We start from the raw sequence: 17,744 nt of genomic DNA, 5'->3' as shown, positions 1-17,744 counted from the left end.
AGTCTGATACTCAACCAAGACATCCAGGCACCGCCCCGCAACTACCTAATATTCTAAAGGCATTTTAGCACATACAACTTTGATCTTGCTTTTTCAAAGCCAGTATTTGAAAATTTAAGTATATTAGAATCTAGAAAATCAAGTTATGCAAAGAAGCTTTAATGGATTTAGCCTCTCAGATGCATTAAGATTCTGTTAGAAGCACTGAGAATAATTACATTTAACAACTACTTACAGGCTGCCTGTTATGTGCAAGGTGCTGAGCTAGCAGCCAAGAGGAGATAAAATGATTTATAATACAACATCAAGGAGTTAAGGGAAGTGAAAACGGGTTCTGTACATGAATAACCATGTTTGAAGGCAGAATACGAGACTGCAGTTTACTGGAGTTTGATACAGAACCGTCACAATATGGAAAAGCTGCACGCAGAAGACATTTGAGATGAATCTTGGAGAATGCACAGCTAGAGACAAGGACAAGAGGATATCCAGCAAGATAAGGCAGAGGGAAAGGAAGGAAAGTACATGAACATTCAAAAAACAGGAAGCTGATTCGAGCAGTGGAACTCAACAGGGGAGGCCCAGACATCCTACAACACAGGACAGTCACCCACAATTAAGCCGTGTCCTGGTGTCCACCTGACTTTCCAATGTTCTGTCAATCACATAAGGGGGGAAACATTACTAATTACCACACCTAGAAACCCACTCCAGTTTCACGCAAATACAAAATAATTTGCAGATTTATGGGGCACCTGGGTGGCTCAGTGGGTTAAAGCCTCTGCCTTCAGCTCAGGTCATGGTCTCAGGGTCCTGGGATCGAGCCCCACAGCGGGCTCTCTGCTCAGCAGGGAGCCTGCTTCCTTCTCTCTCTCTGCCTAACTCTCTGCCTACTTGTGATCTCTGTCTGTCAAATAGATAAATAAAATCTTTAAATAATAATAATATAATAATAATTTGCAGATTTAAAACACATGGAATTTTCTAGGAATACAACTACCATGTAATGTGATGGAAGATGAAGTATTCCTTCGTCTGAAATGATACCAAGACTTTTTCACCACTTCAGAAAATCACAACCCTGAGAGGAATATCACTCGTGATGCTCGAACCTTGACTATAACACACCTGGGCCAGTCCGCCCGACATCTATTGCTTCCACGGTCATTTCCATAGAGAGCCAGGCACCTGCCTAATCCTCTGTGGCCTCCGCCGAAATCATCACTGAGCACTTACATATTGAAGAACATGTTATTTTATAATAAACTACTTTATCTTTCTCTTTTACATTGGAGTAGAGGGTAGCATGGGTCTTCTTGTTATTGAGGTAGAAATTACATATAATATTATATTAGTTTCAGGCATACGACATAATGATTCTATATTTGTATACACTACAAAATGATCACCACCATTAGTCTGGTTACCATTCAGCACCACACAGATACAAAATCATTTTTTTCAGAGCACTTGGCTGGCTCAGTCATAGGGTATGTGGTTCTTAATTTCAAGTTTGTGAGTTCAAATCCCACTTGGGCATGGAGCCTACTTAAAAATTTTTTTGAAAAGAATTTTAAACTAATATATTTTCAGGGATAAGAATTTTTAAGACGTACTCTTACCCAGTTTTAAATGTGCAATACAGTGTTATTAACTATAGTCACCGTGCTATACATAATATTCCCAGCACTTATCTTACAACTGGACATACTGATTTTTAAAGATATTTTTATATTAGCAAATGGCCATAAAATTAATGACCTGAAGGTTGTATATGAATGTGAGACATAAAGGAGGAGAAGGAATCAAAAAAGATAGGGGCACCTGTCTGACTCAGTCAAGGGAATGTGCAACTCTTGGTCTCAGGGTCATGAGTTCAAGTCCTAAGTTGGGTGTAGAGATAATTTAAAAAATATGTCTTTAAAAAAATAAAGATGGTTTGTGCTTGTGGCACACAATAAAACATATTTTTCAAGAATGGGAAGAGAACATTTAATCTTGGTGCTTTCATCCTTCTGGGTATTTGGGGAATTTTTTTTTTCCCCAAATCTTTAACGTATGGGCAATATCAAGACTCTACGCCTTAGGTAACTGAAGTTTAGAGCAGGAGGGATTCTGGAAATCATGTAGTCTAGTCCAAATCCTCATTTCGTAGGTGAGGACACGGGCCTAGGAAGGTGAAGAAACTTGAACACAAATCAATGGGAGCTTTAAAAACACCAATTTGCTAATAGTTTTCCTTCAGGCAACACATCATCATTTAAAGACCACTCCATTTGAGTTTTCAAGCTGCATGGGTCGCTATCACCGCGTACGGTTCACCAGCAGTCATAAGCAGAGGGCACGCACTGCTCACCTCTTGCTTGAAGCTGGTGGACGCTAAGACACAAAACGGAACTACATGAACCTCAGGAAATACACACAGCCTGACAATCATAAAGCATAATATCATTCAGAATAAACAGCAAAAAAAATAACCCCAGAGAAAAAAGGGGGGGGAAAACCCTCAAAGAGGACACCCACAGGTTGATAACTGTATACACAAAGGAAAGCATGGGTTCAGTATTTTAAAAATCCCATTTTGGGGGTGATTCAAATGATTTTTCCTCAAAATAATATTGGAGATAGTCAGAATTACTAGGAGTGGAAAATGATCCTAAACATGTCTCTTTATTCTGTTAGTGTCAAACTATCTCTACTCAGTGACAGTGGCCTATTGCCTAATTTAAATGGTGACATCTCAAGTGTTGGAAGACCCAGTCAGGATAGGTAAATTTATGGGGAGAGAAAAAAAGTCGATTGATACAATTTCAAAATACCCTGTAACAAAAGGACTTAGTGATTGATTTTTTTTTTTTTTCCGTCTGGGGCAGTGTTAATCTCTTGCCATTCAATAAGGATTTACTGAGAACCTTCTCTATTAGTCAGGCTCTGTGTCAGGCACAGAGTGGGACAATATCCAATAAAATAGACATGGTTCAAACACATATGTTATTTTTGATGTTTATATGCATGAGTATGATGTTTATTATTTTTAAGCTAAGCTTTTTCTCTTGTTTGGAAAAATAAACTTTTCTGTGCCACAGTGGGGGAAAAAAAATAGACATGGCTCCGTGCACCCGCAGGACTGTAAGGGATACAGAACACATATAATAACAGGATCCCCAGGATGCCAAGCTCAGTCTTTGCAGGGAGACACCCACACAAACTAGAATACAATGGGACTGGGGCTGTCCTTGCCACTTGGTCAAAGTTAGAGGTAAAGGAGGAAGGCCCCTATTAGGCTCTTACTGGGAGGGTGCTCTTTATTATTTTTTTTAAGATTTTATTTTTAAGTACTCTCTATACCCAATGTGGGGCTCGAACCCATGACCCCAAGTCAGCCAGGCCTAGGGCTTAGGGCACAAAGCTTAGCAAGCCCTACCAAGAAGTCCTGCTCGTATTTCTGCCCATTCCACACCACCAATTTGAGTGCAGACTCTGGGGAACTGAGGCTAGGAGAGGACCCGATGGAAATCACTCAAAAAGCAAAGTGTCCCTCTGTTGGTTCAAGGAGGCAAGACAGAGCAGTACAAAGGAGGAGGGGTCTGGAGCTGGGTGAAGACCTGAGTCTGAACCCGGGCTGTGCCCACACATGCCCCGTCTGTGCATCTGTGGAGAGAGTGCTGGCTGCTGACAGAACTAAATAAGACGCTGATAAAGTCCTTAGCACAGAGCCGGCACTCAGAAAGCGGAGTCAGTAAATGGAACTCATTGTTCTTCGGGCTGCCCGGGGGTTGTGGGGGTAACAGGAGGAAACATGTAAACAAAAAAGTCAGTGAAATAAGTCAAGCTGAGAGAGTCCATTATCATATGGTTTCACTTATTTGTGGAGCATAACAAATAGCATGGAGGACATGGGGAGTTAGAGAGAAGGGGGTTGGGGGAAATGGGAAGGGGAGGTGAACCATGAGAGACTATGGACTCTGAAAAACAATCTGAGAGGTTTGAAGTGGGGGGGGGGGGGGGGGGGGGGGGGGGGACCAGGTGGTGGGTATTATAGAGGGCACGGATTGCAGGGAGCACTGGGTGTGGTGCAAAAATAATGATAGTGTTATGCTGAAAATAAATAAAAAATAAATTTAAAAAAAAAGAAAAGAAAGAAAGAAAGTCAGCCGCTCTCCCCTGACCTTCAGCGAAGCACGTCACAGAACATCAGCGGCAGGCGAGGGGCGTGGGAGTGGGGAGAGCGGGCTCCGGGCAGTTCTCGCTGCAAGATTCCTCTATCCTGGCAAGCAGAGGCGAGGACGGAGCAGCAGAAACCCGAACTTCACAGGGCACGTGTCGGGGGGTCCCTTCTAGAGAGGGCGCTCGCAGGAGCTGCGACTGCACCCCGCGGAGGCAGGCGGCCCTGGGGAACCGCTCTGCAAAGAAGCTGAATGTGCCCCCAAGCCCTTGACCTCCCGCCAGCTGTGTTCTCGGCCCCGGCTCCCCCTCTCCTGCCTGCATCCTCCGCACCCAGACGAAGCCCAGCTTCCCGGCTGCAGAGGCCAAAACGGAGCGCGGTGCTTCCCCTCAGCCTCCGCCCTGGCTGGGCTCCTCTGCAAATCCTGCATTGCCGCTCCCTCCCCGAGTCTAGCTACTGAATAGAAGTTTCTTGTTTCCCTTAGCAGTCCCCCCGCTCGCAGCCTCTTTCTCTAGCTCAGGGAGGACCAGTCTTCGTCACCATCATCATCACCGCAACAACACAATCACACTTACGGGGACTGTGTGCCAGGGACTCTTCTCAGTACTTAACCTGCAGAATCTCCCACTCCTCACACAGCCTGACGTAGGCACTGTTAGTCCCACCCCCGTCTTCAGAGGAGAAACTGGGGCGCACGTGGCTTAAGCAAACTGCCCAAGAGCACACAGCCAGCAAGCAGCAGCTCGGGCTTGGAAGACGAAGGAGGGCCTAGTGCAGAAGCACAGCCCTTGCCCTTGGCCCTGGGCTGGTTGTGAGGTGGGGGCCCCCTTTCAGGGACACAAGGTGCCACTGAGGGTCTGCTAGTCACCGCCCTTCCTGAATGGATTCTGCACTGTCAACCTCAAGATCTGTTTGTTTTGAAAACAGCAGTTGTTTTTCTCAGGAGCTTTCAGCATCTAAAAATACACTCATTAAAATCACAATTCGCTTTGGGAATAACTGGGCTCCTTCGGTGGAGTTCATCTTCTCAGCCTGGCCAGACTGAACTCCCCCGGGGCTGTGGCTGAGTGGGATGGGTGGTTGTCCTCTAGAACAAGTCGCACCTGCTGCTACTGATTTTGATTTTACCCAAGTTCCACGCCCTGGGGAATGCAACCGCAGAGGACTCATGCCCACGCGCCTATTTGTGCACAGATACACACACACATACACACACATGCACACAAAGGAGCTCAGATATCTGGTCCATCATATAGAGATAATACACGTCCATCAAAACTCATTCTGGGACCCACATACCCACTCAATACCCAAATGCACGCTTGGGTACAAGCCCCACGTAAGAAGAGATGAGTTCCCTAAAATAGGCAGAGTCAGATACGCAAATACACAGCAGACAGCCAATAATAATAATAGCTGATACTTATCAGGGCTTACTCCATGCCAAGCACTGGGCTAAGTACCTTTATTTTTCATACTTTACCTTAGTTAATCTTCTCAACTACCTACAAGACATTTCTTCTATTATCCACATTTTACAAACAGGAACACGGAGCCACCGCGAGTTAAAATAACTCACAGAAGCTCACACAGCTAATAAGTAGCAGTTGGGCTCCCCGGCTGCTCCTAGAACAGAGGTAGATCCCACATAATTGTTACCATTCCCCATACACACCTTGTATCTTAGCTAGCTCTCATCCAAAGCAGAACTCTTTTGATTGCCCTCAAAACGTGCTGTCCCCACCCCACTGATAATGTCCCATCTCAGTTCACAGCCCTCACCATCTGTCTTACTTCCCAAAGGTATCCTCAATACCTCCTGACCTTCAAGCTCCACATTTAGTTCCTCAGGAGACTCTCAGTCCAGTGAAAGCCCTCCAGCTCCTCCGCTACTGCCCTCCCCAAAGAACCCCCATCACTTGCTGGGACTATTGCAATAGCCTGTAATGAGCCTCTACACTTGCTCCCTACATCCATTTTCCATACATCAGACTGACAGATCTTTTCCAAGTATCAATCATTCGAGCCACTCCCCTGGTCAAGATCCTCCACTGCCCTCCCACTGTACTCAACAGAATCTGAACCTAGCATTCTGTGCAAAAAAGCCAAGACCCAAAGTGGTCTGGTCTTCGCCTTCTGCTCCATCTGGTAGGGCTCCCCTGCCAGCCACACTGACCTGCTTTTCTTTCCAACTCACCTTTGTTTCTGGCTTAGGACCTGGATTACCTTAACTGTTCTCTCTGCCTGTAACATTTTAATCTCCATGTGGTTAGCTACTCCGTGTCTGTGAGAGCTCCACAGAGTATAGCAGAGAGCTACTTAAGGATAAGTCCATGCTCCCCCTTCTGGGATAGAGTCAGCATTTTGTCCCCATTTGACCCTCAGTGTGGCCATGTAGGCCCATGGTGGCCAAGTTATTGCCAAAAGAATGACACGTGAAGTGATCTGCATCACTGCCAGGCCAACAAATTAAAGGAACAGGTGTGCCTTTTCCCCTCTTTTTCCTCTTCCTCTAGCCAAAGGCAAAGGACTCTGAGGCCCTAGGGGATTACACAGCCTCAAGAGGGACAAGGCCTGTGTCCCCAAATCACCACATGGAGGAGAGACACTTGTTACCTAAGATCCCCTTACTGGATTGTTCCATGAGCGAGAGAAAGACTTCATTCGAGAAGCCACTGAACCGGGACTTAGCTGTCACCGCAGCTAGAGTTATTCTAATACAGAGACGCAGGCCTACACCGCTCAACCTAGTGAGCACCCACCCCCTTACCACACCAATCTGCATGGCGTTTATTACTTCCTCAACGAGAACATCATATCTGTGGGAGCCATGTCCTTACCGGCCTGAGGCAGACATCCCCAGAACCCAGGGCAGTGTCTGTCACAGACCAAGCAACCAATCAGTACTCAGTCACAAGTGAGTAACAAGCACGTGAGTAAACGAACACGCTCGAGAAATAGGGACGGAATCGAACAGGAGGAGCGATAGTTGGGAGGCGCGTCCTGTCACGGAGGCCTTGTCCTTGCTTCCCTTGACTGGAATGCTATCCCTGAGGTACCTGCTCGACTCCCTCCTTCCAGTATGTATTCAAATGTCTTCTCAGCGAGACTTTCCCAGAACTTTCAAAACCTAACAGTTCTGACACACACCACACGCTGCCTCCCTTCTTGCTCTGTTTTGTTTTCCCTCATAGAACTTACATCCCACATTCTGTATTACGTTTTTAGTCGGTGAACTCTTAGTCTCCCTCACCCCAATAACATAAACGCACCATGAGGGTAAGGACTTTTGTTCATTTTGTTGACTCTCGCATCCCCGCTGCCTAGTGCTCTGGCACGTAACGGTGCTCAACTAACATTTGGTGAAAGAAGGAAGGAAGAAAAAGAAAGAAGGAAATTGAATTCGGTGAGGGAAAGAGGCGGGTAGGTCACGTAAGCGAGACAATACAGGGTTTACACCAGAACAAGATGAAAACAGCTACTGGAACAGCAGACGGAATATCTAATCTCTAACAAAAATTCGCCAAAGCTAAAGGCTTGGTTCCAGTACCGTAGTTTTCGTACTGCAATTCTGTGATGAAGTAATGTATCACGGACATGATGTCGCTGCTCTCACAAGTGCTCCCCACAAAATGAGGGATCATCAACATGCTGGGATATTTCTTTTTGAAATCATTCACCCAGTTGGCGATCAGAGTAGACTTCCCACAACCACGTTCTCCAGACAAGAGCAAAATGGACTTGTAAACTGGAAGAGGATTTATTCTGAAAAAAATAAAGGGGCAAAATGTAGTCAAGAATATTTACAAATGGAGGGAGGAAGGGAGAAAAAAATTTCCTGCGTCTCTAAGAGATATGAAATTCTAGTCTCAACTTTGGCCTCAGTTGGCTCCAAGTAAATTATTTTCCCTCTGGGGTTTAGCTCTGTCCTGTGTAAAATTAGAACAGGAGAGAGATGGTAACCTTGGAAGGCCCTTCCAGCTACACAGGTCCTAGGGTCGTCCCGCATTAACCTGGGGTTCATCAAGGGCCCAACCTGCCCAAAGGCCCAGGGAAGGAGGCTCTTCTACATCAGTCTACTGCCCCTACAGCTGCCTTGCTTAGCCCTTCCCTGGGTCAGAGCCACCATCACCAAAGTGGCCCTCCATTGAACATCACATCAGAGGATAAGAAACAGAAGCATCCGTATGCCAGGGATTCCCATGAATCCTGATTACCATGACTTTGGAAATTACAATTGTTAGTAACTCACTAAGACATCGCCTGCTCCTCTCCCAGGGTGTTTTGGCTCATAGAACTGCAGAAACGTGATTTCTCTGAACAGGCATGGGCACAGTATAACCTGTCCCGTTGCTTAAGTTTTGTAGTGAAGAATTTCCAGATATGCAGAGGAATCCCAGGTCCACTGGTATCACTACATATAGACTCCAACCCTGTTGCTTACACATTTGTGGTTTAATAAGTATGGTTCTCGTGATTTTTTTATGGATGGAAGATTCACAGAGGCCGTTAGCAGGCTTACCTTACTCACTATTAGCTTGTGACTGGCAGTGTAACTGATCATAAATTGTTGAATGAGTGAATGAAATCAAATAAATAAGCCTGACATTGAGGTGGGGCAAAGCAAGAGGGCTATCAGCCTAAAGATCCACTAAAATAGGAAACCTAGGGATGCCTGGGTGGTTCAGTCGGTTAAGCCGCTGCCCTCAGCTCAGGTCATGATCCCAGGGTCCTGGGATCGAATCCCATATCGGGCTTTTGCTCAGCAGGGAGACTGCTTCTCCCTCTGTCTCTGCCTGGCTCTCTGCCTGCTTGTGTGCGCTCTCTCTCTCTTGCTCTCTCTGACAAATAAATAAATAAAATCTTTAAAATAAAATAAAATAGGGAAATTAAAGCAGGTTGGGATCATTTAATAGAAATTACTCCATGAGAATTCCACCTCCATTATGATGAATTAGGAGTCGATGTGTTATTGCTTTAATTACTTTGCCATCAAATTTGAATGGCAGAATCCGATTTGGTGTCCTACCTCCACCTTTGTCCTCTTTTGGTCTCTCCTCAGTCAAGTAGCCAGAGTGAGCTTGTCCAGATAGGTGACATATGTCACTGCTCTGTGGTAAAAGTAGCAAAAAGCCCAACTCCTTACATGGACCTGTGAGACCAGACAAGACCCACACCCTCCCCCTCTCCATGACACATCCACCCTCATTCCCTACCACCCGCCCTACAGCCCTGACTTCCTTCCAGCTGCCTGGCCTCCCTGCCATTCCTCCAGCCTCGGGACCTCTGTGCTTGCTGTTCCCTCCGTCTGGAATGCCTGTCCAATCCGTGTTTGCATAGCTCGCTTCCTCACCTGCTTCCAGGATTAGCCAAGGTTTTATATTTTGCTCCATAGCACTAAAGGCAGTGAACCATTACATGTTTTCCATATTTGCCATGTGTGTTGCCTAGCTCCATAATGTAAGCTCTGTGGAGGCAGGGAGTTTGGTCTCTTTGTTCACTACTACGTTCCCTATGTCTAGAATACTCCTTGGCTCTTAGCAGGTAAAGTCAATGAAGCAAAAATACAAATATAATCCATCGACATAATTAAGCCAGGGTCCGAATGAGTTCTTCTTACGAACAAATAGAAAATGAAAACAGTGCAAAGAAATCTATGGGTATTGTTCTAGATGGTCAGTTGTTAGGACAATGCTTTCAAACTTCAAAAGAACACCCCTCTCTGTTACCTCTTACATGTGACTCGGGAACTTACAGTACAAAGCATTGTTTCCAAATGTCAAAGTCCTGTTTCCACACAGCTAATTTCAAAGGGCTTGTTTCATTATTGTATTTAATTGGGCACAGTTGGGACTTGTATCTTGCAATAAAAATCTTCAAATTTCTCATCTACTCTGAAATATGCAAAATTATAACTTACGTGAGATATAATTCACGTACCCAAGTCTCACCATTTTACAGTGTACAACTCAGTGGTTTTCACTGTATTCACACGGTTGTACAAATACTACTAATTACAAACCATTTTTAGCACCCCCCAAAGAAACTCCAGACCCATCATTTCCTGTTTCTCCTCTTCTCTCATAACCTGCCAGCTACTAACCTACTTTCTGTCTCTATGGATTTGCCTATTCAAATCTATGATTTTTTTTTTTAACGCATGACCTATATATTCAAACCCCTGTTACGTTTTTAAAGCCTTGCCTGGGCTCTATGTTGTATTAACCAAATAACTTGTCTTCCTCTTGGCACGCGTTCCCAGAACCACAAAGCTGTTGGTAGCTCTACCCCGCAGTGGGGGTAGGGGAGGGAAAACAGGGGTTTTGATGTGGAGGACACTGATACAACAATGAGTGCATCCATTGGTAAGATAATTCCGTTCCAAACACAAACACAAACAATAGTGTGAGCTGAATATCTCAAGGTAATTAAAAATGAGCTGATGATGTATGTGGAAATGCTTTGTAAATTATATAACACTGTAAAAAATGCATTATTCATATTTTCTGATCTGATTTTCTTCTCCTTAAAGTCATTTCATCATTGTCAAGAATCACTTTGACCAACTTAGAGCAGGGTGGGGTGGAGCAGGAGACATGCGCTTTGCCCTCCAGAGTTTATCATCTCCTTGAGGAGACTGGAAGAAAGGAAGTGAAATAGTCATGAAAACTTTGCAAAGGCAGACTGGCATCTGATAAGGGAATTCCAAACCAAGGGTGGCTTTTCGGGGGCACTCCTGCAGGAATTTTGGGCATAGAAAAGGGGAGGTGGGGAAGACAGCTGAAATTTGAGGGATCATATTTACTCAAGTCAGGCTATTTTGCTCAAGCCTAAAAAGGCTTGAGATTTCTTGACATCTTACCTGAGAAGAGAGTCCAAGCTGGAACCAGGTGCAGCGCTGTTACAATCAAATCCCACATCCTTTAAGGCAAATCTTTCCAAGATTTCAAAGGTTCTATTGGATTCCTTGGAAATTACAAACACTTGCTTGCACTTCTCAGTAAACTCTTCATGATAGAAACGTTCAAAGTTGTGCTTATAGTCTTTATAGACAGAAAGATAAGTTTTAGGACCTCACATTTGTTTCACATTTTCCACTACATATGGTTATTATAAATGCCCAGGAAGGTATCTCCCCTTCTGGATCCTTATCACCTTCTCCCTATGCTGGCATCGTATTTCACAGCCTGTTTCATATTCTACTGAAAGCAAACAACAGGCAAGCAATTTAATCTTATTTATTTGTATATGAAATCCTACTTAGGTTTCCAAGTTATTTCTTGACCTGGGAATAACAAGAGCAAAAAAAATAAAAATAAAAAACTGGGTTTGTGGCATACCTCCCCTCATCTTTTTAGATTGTTATCTAGTATGAAGTTACCTAATTCAATCTTGTAGCAAATGTATGTAAGTGTATCCATGGCAGGGGTTGGGAGAGTGGGGCATATTTTTGGACAAGATGCCCTAATGCAATGACAACCATGGGTACGGATGTAACTCTGCCACTGGGCAAGCCCCTTAAACTCTCTGGTGAACTAAGGGGCAGGACTAGACACTTGGATCTCTGAGTGATTCCTTCCAGTTTCAATTTACTGTAATTCTAAACGTGCAGTTTAATTAAAGTCAAGGTGTTCTGGACTGCCAAAATGCCCTTCTGTCTCTGGAGAGACTTATATCCTCAGGGTTTTGTTTTTTGTTTTTAATGGAGGGAGGATGTTATACAAGAAAATGAATGCCAGGTAGGTTCCCGAGATACTCCCCTTGTACCTTACAGTTAACTGGGTGGCCCTCTGGTTCTAGTTAAAGCCAAAGAGACCTGGAAGACCTAGAGTCTGGCCAAAGTCAGCTTCAAATTTCAAGATCTTAGAATTGAGAATGATCCCACAGTCTAATGGGTCTCTTGAGGTAAACCTGAACCTTACCCATTAATCTTAAGCATCTTCAAGGAACTCAGACATTGTTTCTATGAGTTAAGAGTGTGAACCAATAGGTCCACATTGCCTTACAATAAACACTGGCTTCCCAAATATCTTTTGTTACCCATCCCTCACCCCCATCAGATTTTGGAACTCCCTGGGTGGTAAAAGGGTATCAAAGATACAAAAGAAAAATAATATAGCACTTCTTTCTAAAGCCCTTTTTAAAATAATATATCCATTCTGTAACTTCTAATTCACACATTTAGTCCACATGTTATACAAAAGTCTAAAGCTATTTTTTCCAGTAATAACTAAAATCAAAGGCTAAGGAGAATACTATGGAGAAATATCCCGTCTCTAACCCAAATAGACTTGATTCTTTTTTTTTTATTAACCTATAATGTGTTATTTGCTTCAGGGGTACAGGTCTGTGAATCATCAGTCTTACACACTTCACAGCACTCACCATGGCACATACCCTCCCCAATGTCCATCACCAGCCACCCTCTCCCAACCCCCCATCCCCCAGCAACCCTCAGTTTGTTTCCTGAGATTAAGAGTCTCCTAAGGTTTGTCTCCCTCCCCTGTCCCATCCCTCCCCTAATCCCATTTTGTTTCATTTTTTCCCTCCCTACTCCCAACGACCCCACCATCCATCCTGTATCAGAGAGATCAAAAGATAATTGGACAGACTTGATTCTTGAACACATTAGGAAGTATTGATCTATACATGCAGTTCAGACTGAGATTAGTCAAAGAATATCACTAATCATCATATTTCGAGCATTAGCCAAATCATCTGTTCTTCCAGAACTCATTTGTTGCTATCGTTCCCATCAGCTATTTACTTTGTGCCTCACGCGCGTCAGACATGGCTTTTAGTTATTTTACACACATTATTACTCTCGAGGTGGTGAATGTTAACTCATTATGTAGAAGAAGAAACGACAGCTTGCCAATATTGTCGTTTGCTCAGAGTCACACACATCTAGGAATTGAAAAATCTGAGGTCTGAGAACATGAGTGTCCCTAGACATTCCAAAACTCCAAGCTTGTAGTAAATGTTCAGGATATTTTGGGGGCACTCAACACCCATTCACCTACTCTAGTTTCCTTAACAGCTGCAGATCACCATCCAGTGTCCCTCCCACCTGTCCTGACTCTCAATTCACGTTCTTCCAGCGGGTCTGACTCCACCTCCAGCTCCACGGGGCATCTGACCCAGGATTAGCCAATCAGAGCATCATCTGGCACCAGGGATTTAACCAGTTACGAGCATATGGTGCCAGTCAGGCTAATCAGAGACAAAAAGACTCGATGCTAGGACTTTGAGCCACTTCTGCTGGACTTGAACGTGGAGCTATTACAGCCATCTTCCTTCCATGATGAAGGAGCAAGGAACTGAGGCAGTATCAGGATGGCAGAGCTATGCTGATAAACAGTAAGAAACCAGGGCAAGTCATACCGTTTGACCCACTGCTTAAGCCTGAGTTGAACCAGACCTAATCCTAGGCTTTAAAGTTATATAAGTAAATGAATTCCCTTTTTGTTTCAGGCAATTTGAGTCACCTACAACCCAAAGAGTTATGATTGACACACTATTCTTTTCTAGGACTCCAAAATGATTTGGCTTGTAGGCAGAGTTGATCAGCACCAGTGGGATTTCGCCACCCGCCTCCCTCCCCACCAACCCTGCATTCGAATGAGTTTAGGTGAGTCAACTCTGTCCTGCTCAGTTCACCAAGATCCACCTGCTCCCTGCCATAAGGCCCCTGAGAGCATTTGGGAATGCACCACCTGCCATCACTTTGCAATCTCATGTTAATGGGGCCCTTGCAACAGTAATTCATAACCTTTTCTGGGTCATGGAACCTTCTGAGAATCTGATCAAAGACACAGGCCATCTTCTTACTCACCCCCCCAACACACATATGCACATAAACATCCTATTTTTTATATACTTTTAAGGGCATCCCAAAGACAGACCCAAAATGGTGAAAAATCTCTGCCATACTCTAATATTGCTCTGCCCTTTCTGTGTCTGCAAGATGCTACCTTCAAAAATAAATGTAATCACTTCATTTAGAGGCAGGATAGCAAGTTGTGCTCCTCAGACTTTAATGTGTATGCAACTCCCCTGGTCATCTTATAAAATCTACTCCCTTATTCAGTGGACCTGGAATGCTTTTCTATCAACTCCCAGGTGATGCCAACACTGCGGGTCCACGGACTACTGAGCAGTAAGGGTGAGGGATGTTTAGCAGTACCCCGACCTCCACCAACGAAGGTGCCAGGAGCACTCCCCCAACTCTGACACCAAAATGACTTCAGACGAAGCCAAATGTCCCATGGCAGTGGGGGGGTAGGGGGGGGACAGCCAGCTGGGGCTGAGAAGCTTTGCTCTAGATCTATTGCCTTAACTGCCAGATATTTGAGGCCTTCTCCGAGCTCCTGGAATTCCTAAATAATCTTCCATGACCCTTTATTTGCTCTTATTTCCAGTTTCAAAAATCTTCAAATGGAGAAATGCACGTTACAGAAATATAGTAACAACTTTAAATGCTTACAGAATATTTTCAATCATTGCAAAAGTCTTCTTACAAGGAAGACATGCAAAACACGCTAACTTTATGTTGATAAGACACTTAGCTGTATCTCCATAGTTACTCACCCATATGCTCGATCATGAAAGTGGCTGGGTAAAGTTGTTTTATCACAACTGACCAGTCTTTGAAAACCAGCTCACCCAACTCGTGGAGGTCTTTATAAAATCGGACAGGGAGTCCTTTGTTAATAATTTTGGCCTTAAGCTTGCCAACCCTTAATTTTTCTTCATCATTCAGAGAGTCTGAGAGCAGCCTCTCCTTTTCCTCATCTAAAGTCTTCAGCAGCGTGGGTCCAGTCCTAAAGTAAAAATACTGAAATTGAGACTTATTCAGAAATGCCGCTTGGATGATCTCAAACTCCGTCAAACTGTAGTTGGGATTCTCCAGGACCCACGGATAACCATTTTTTGCAGCAACATAGAGATTCTGCTCGATTGGGGATAAACTTGACAAGTCAGTTCCTTTGGAGAACAGTAAAGGCACATGGTCAGGGAGAAAGTCCCCATACGTCTGACCCAGCATGCAGATGAGAAAGGGAAAGCAGCTGTTCACATAGTCGAGACAGAGCTTCAGGCATTGGGCGTGGAGACAAGAATGCTGTCTAAACAGGTTGGAGGGTAAGGGCGGCGGGACCATCAAGGCTGCACACCTCAGGTCTACAGCTTTGAAATACGTGCCCCGGGAAATGCAGAGCTCATTAAGCTGAGGAAAGATGTAGTTTGCCAAAAAGTCTCTCTCTTCTTGAAAATCATTCAGAGTTGAGCAGATGTAAGGCTGAATGGGTTTCTGGAACTTTAAGACAAATTGGGCATACTTATCTACATTTGCCTTCTGGCTTATTCCACTTTGCTCAGGGAATGACATCATGCTTAAAATACAACCATTTTCATCCCGGCATAGCTGCCAATCTCCACGGCTTCTAAGACTTCTTCCTAATTATGTTAGTTACAAACACTTTGAAAACTTTCCCCAAAATGGTTTCTTTCTTATTGACATGTGAAGGTGAGAGGTGCCAACCAACGGGCAAATCAGATTTGAAAATCTAGTGGAAGACTGAAAAAGAAAAAAAAAATTCATTTTAGGATTAAAGGAAGTTCACATTCCCCTTCTCCCCCATAGCTTTTGCTGACAAGCTGAGAACCACAAGGTGAGCAAGCACTGGACCCGAGGCTCTCCCCCTCTCCCCAGACTACATTCCACCTTCCAAGTATTCCTTCCACCCACTGCTACTTCTGCCCCCTATAAATTTGTAAATCATGCAAGGGGACCTCCTGGGTGTGTGAAAAGGAAGACAAACCCAGAGAAGGATCCTTATGTATCTACGAGCTGAATTAGCCAAGACCCATGACCAAGGTAAGAAGCAAGAATGAATAGGTATGAAGTCGAGATTGGGATAAGAAGATACCAAAGTGTAACAAGGCCCGAGATCAGTAATGCTCCAGGCATCTAAGAGACACGAGGAAGTTGGGATCTAAGACCTTCACGGAGTTCTGCAACCATTTTTTTTTTAATCTTAAATTGAACAGACTCATACAAATTCCATCCACCTACATGAGCTAGGAATTCAATTCCACTGAGCTAAAGATAAAAAACACACCCTCCAACACTGATGTAGATACGCTTGCACCTTGCTCAGAAGAAAAATAAATAAATAAATGAAAACAACCCTTTTTAGGAGATTTTTCTTAATGCAACTCATTTCCATACCAAGCACTACTTTTTGGGTTATGTTTTTGCCTCCACCTAAGAAGAAACATCATTTTATCATGTATATGGCAATTTTTCATCACAATCCCTTGACAAGAATAATGCAGTACCTTTTCAAAAAGTTTAACCCCTTTACTTTGAATTGTCACAGTAGTTCAATAATAGCTAATATTGCCACCCTACTTTACAGTCAAAGAAACAAAAGTTCAAACAGGATAAGCAACATGTCCAAAGTCACTTGGCTAGTGAACGGAGAGCCAGGATCTAAACACAGGTTAGCCTGACTCCCGAACAAATACTTTACAGTATCTCTATATTACAGAGATAATGAAATCCCTTAAATCAATGGGTGGAAATGCCTATCCAATAAATAATATTGTAATAAAGAGGTGGCAACTTGAAAAAATTCAGTTCAAGCTGTACTTACTCTCACACTCCTGCACCCAAAAAAAAAAAAAAAAATGACAGAATAGGTGTCATGAGTGCTTTATTAACAGACTTCTCTTCTGCCATGTAGGAGGCTGGAATTAGATTATCAGCCCTTGCAAATATCCACCCTCTCCTAGTCCCATGCAATCAGAAATCATTTCTATTTTAGTTTCTACCATATTCTCAATACCTAGTATAATGACTGGCTAAGCGTAGGTGATAGGTAAATATTTGTTGAATGAAAATTTCAACATAATTTTTCAATGAAAAGAAAATATAATTAAATATTTATCAAACCTGGAGAGGATTTCTAAAACTTACAAGCTGTAGAAGAAGTCACAATGGATGGACAGACACAGTTACATTTTGAAAGGACTTAAAAGGCAATCAACAGACTGTAAAAAATATTTGCCACAAATAAGTTTATCTTTATTTAAAAAAAAGAATACTGGCATCCTAGTAGACATATAAGCAAAAGATACAAACAGATAAAAAAAAAAACAATACAAGAATACATATAAAAGCACATGAAACCTTTCAAGAATTCAAAAAAAAATTTTAAAGCAATGATATACATTTTTAAGTATGTAACTTTGGTGAAATTTTATGTCATATATAGCTATGGAACTGTAAACTGGTAATTTTGGAAAGCTATTGCAAGGTATATTGGAAAATAAATGATAATATATTTCAAAATATATTAAAATGTTTACAATTTTTGATTCAGTGATTCTACTTTCTGGGAATCTCTCCAAGGAACTAATCAAAATAGCGAGAGACTATAGCCATTAAAATGTCATTATATTGTTTATGATGGAAAAAAATGATAAAAGCAAGTAAACTAAGTGGTCTTTGCTTTTTGTTAAGGGAATAACTAATAGGACAAAAGTACAACCACAGGTGGCAGCTTGTATATCT

General features: G+C 43.2%; 1 protein-coding gene across 1 annotated transcript in view; it reads right to left on the bottom strand.

The window, feature by feature from the left end:
* LOC132020241 (putative tetratricopeptide repeat protein 41) overlaps positions 1-15,597 on the bottom strand; it is a 71,091-nt gene extending 55,494 nt beyond the window's left edge. Inside the window, exons 1-3 of the mRNA XM_059404447.1 lie at positions 14,756-15,597; positions 11,028-11,208; positions 7,716-7,930 (exon numbers count right to left, since the gene is read on the bottom strand). Of these exons, the coding sequence (XP_059260430.1) occupies positions 7,716-7,930; positions 11,028-11,208; positions 14,756-15,557 (1,198 nt within the window). The 5' untranslated portion in view covers positions 15,558-15,597. The remainder of the gene's footprint in view (positions 1-7,715; positions 7,931-11,027; positions 11,209-14,755) is intronic.
* Between the last annotated feature and the right edge of the window lie 2,147 nt (positions 15,598-17,744).

Source organism: Mustela nigripes, chromosome 6 (assembly GCF_022355385.1).
Source record: "Mustela nigripes isolate SB6536 chromosome 6, MUSNIG.SB6536, whole genome shotgun sequence".
In the NCBI taxonomy this organism is placed as follows: Eukaryota; Metazoa; Chordata; class Mammalia; order Carnivora; family Mustelidae; genus Mustela; species Mustela nigripes.
Note: the sequence above shows the minus strand (reverse complement) of the source record. Positions and strands in the feature narration are given on the sequence as shown.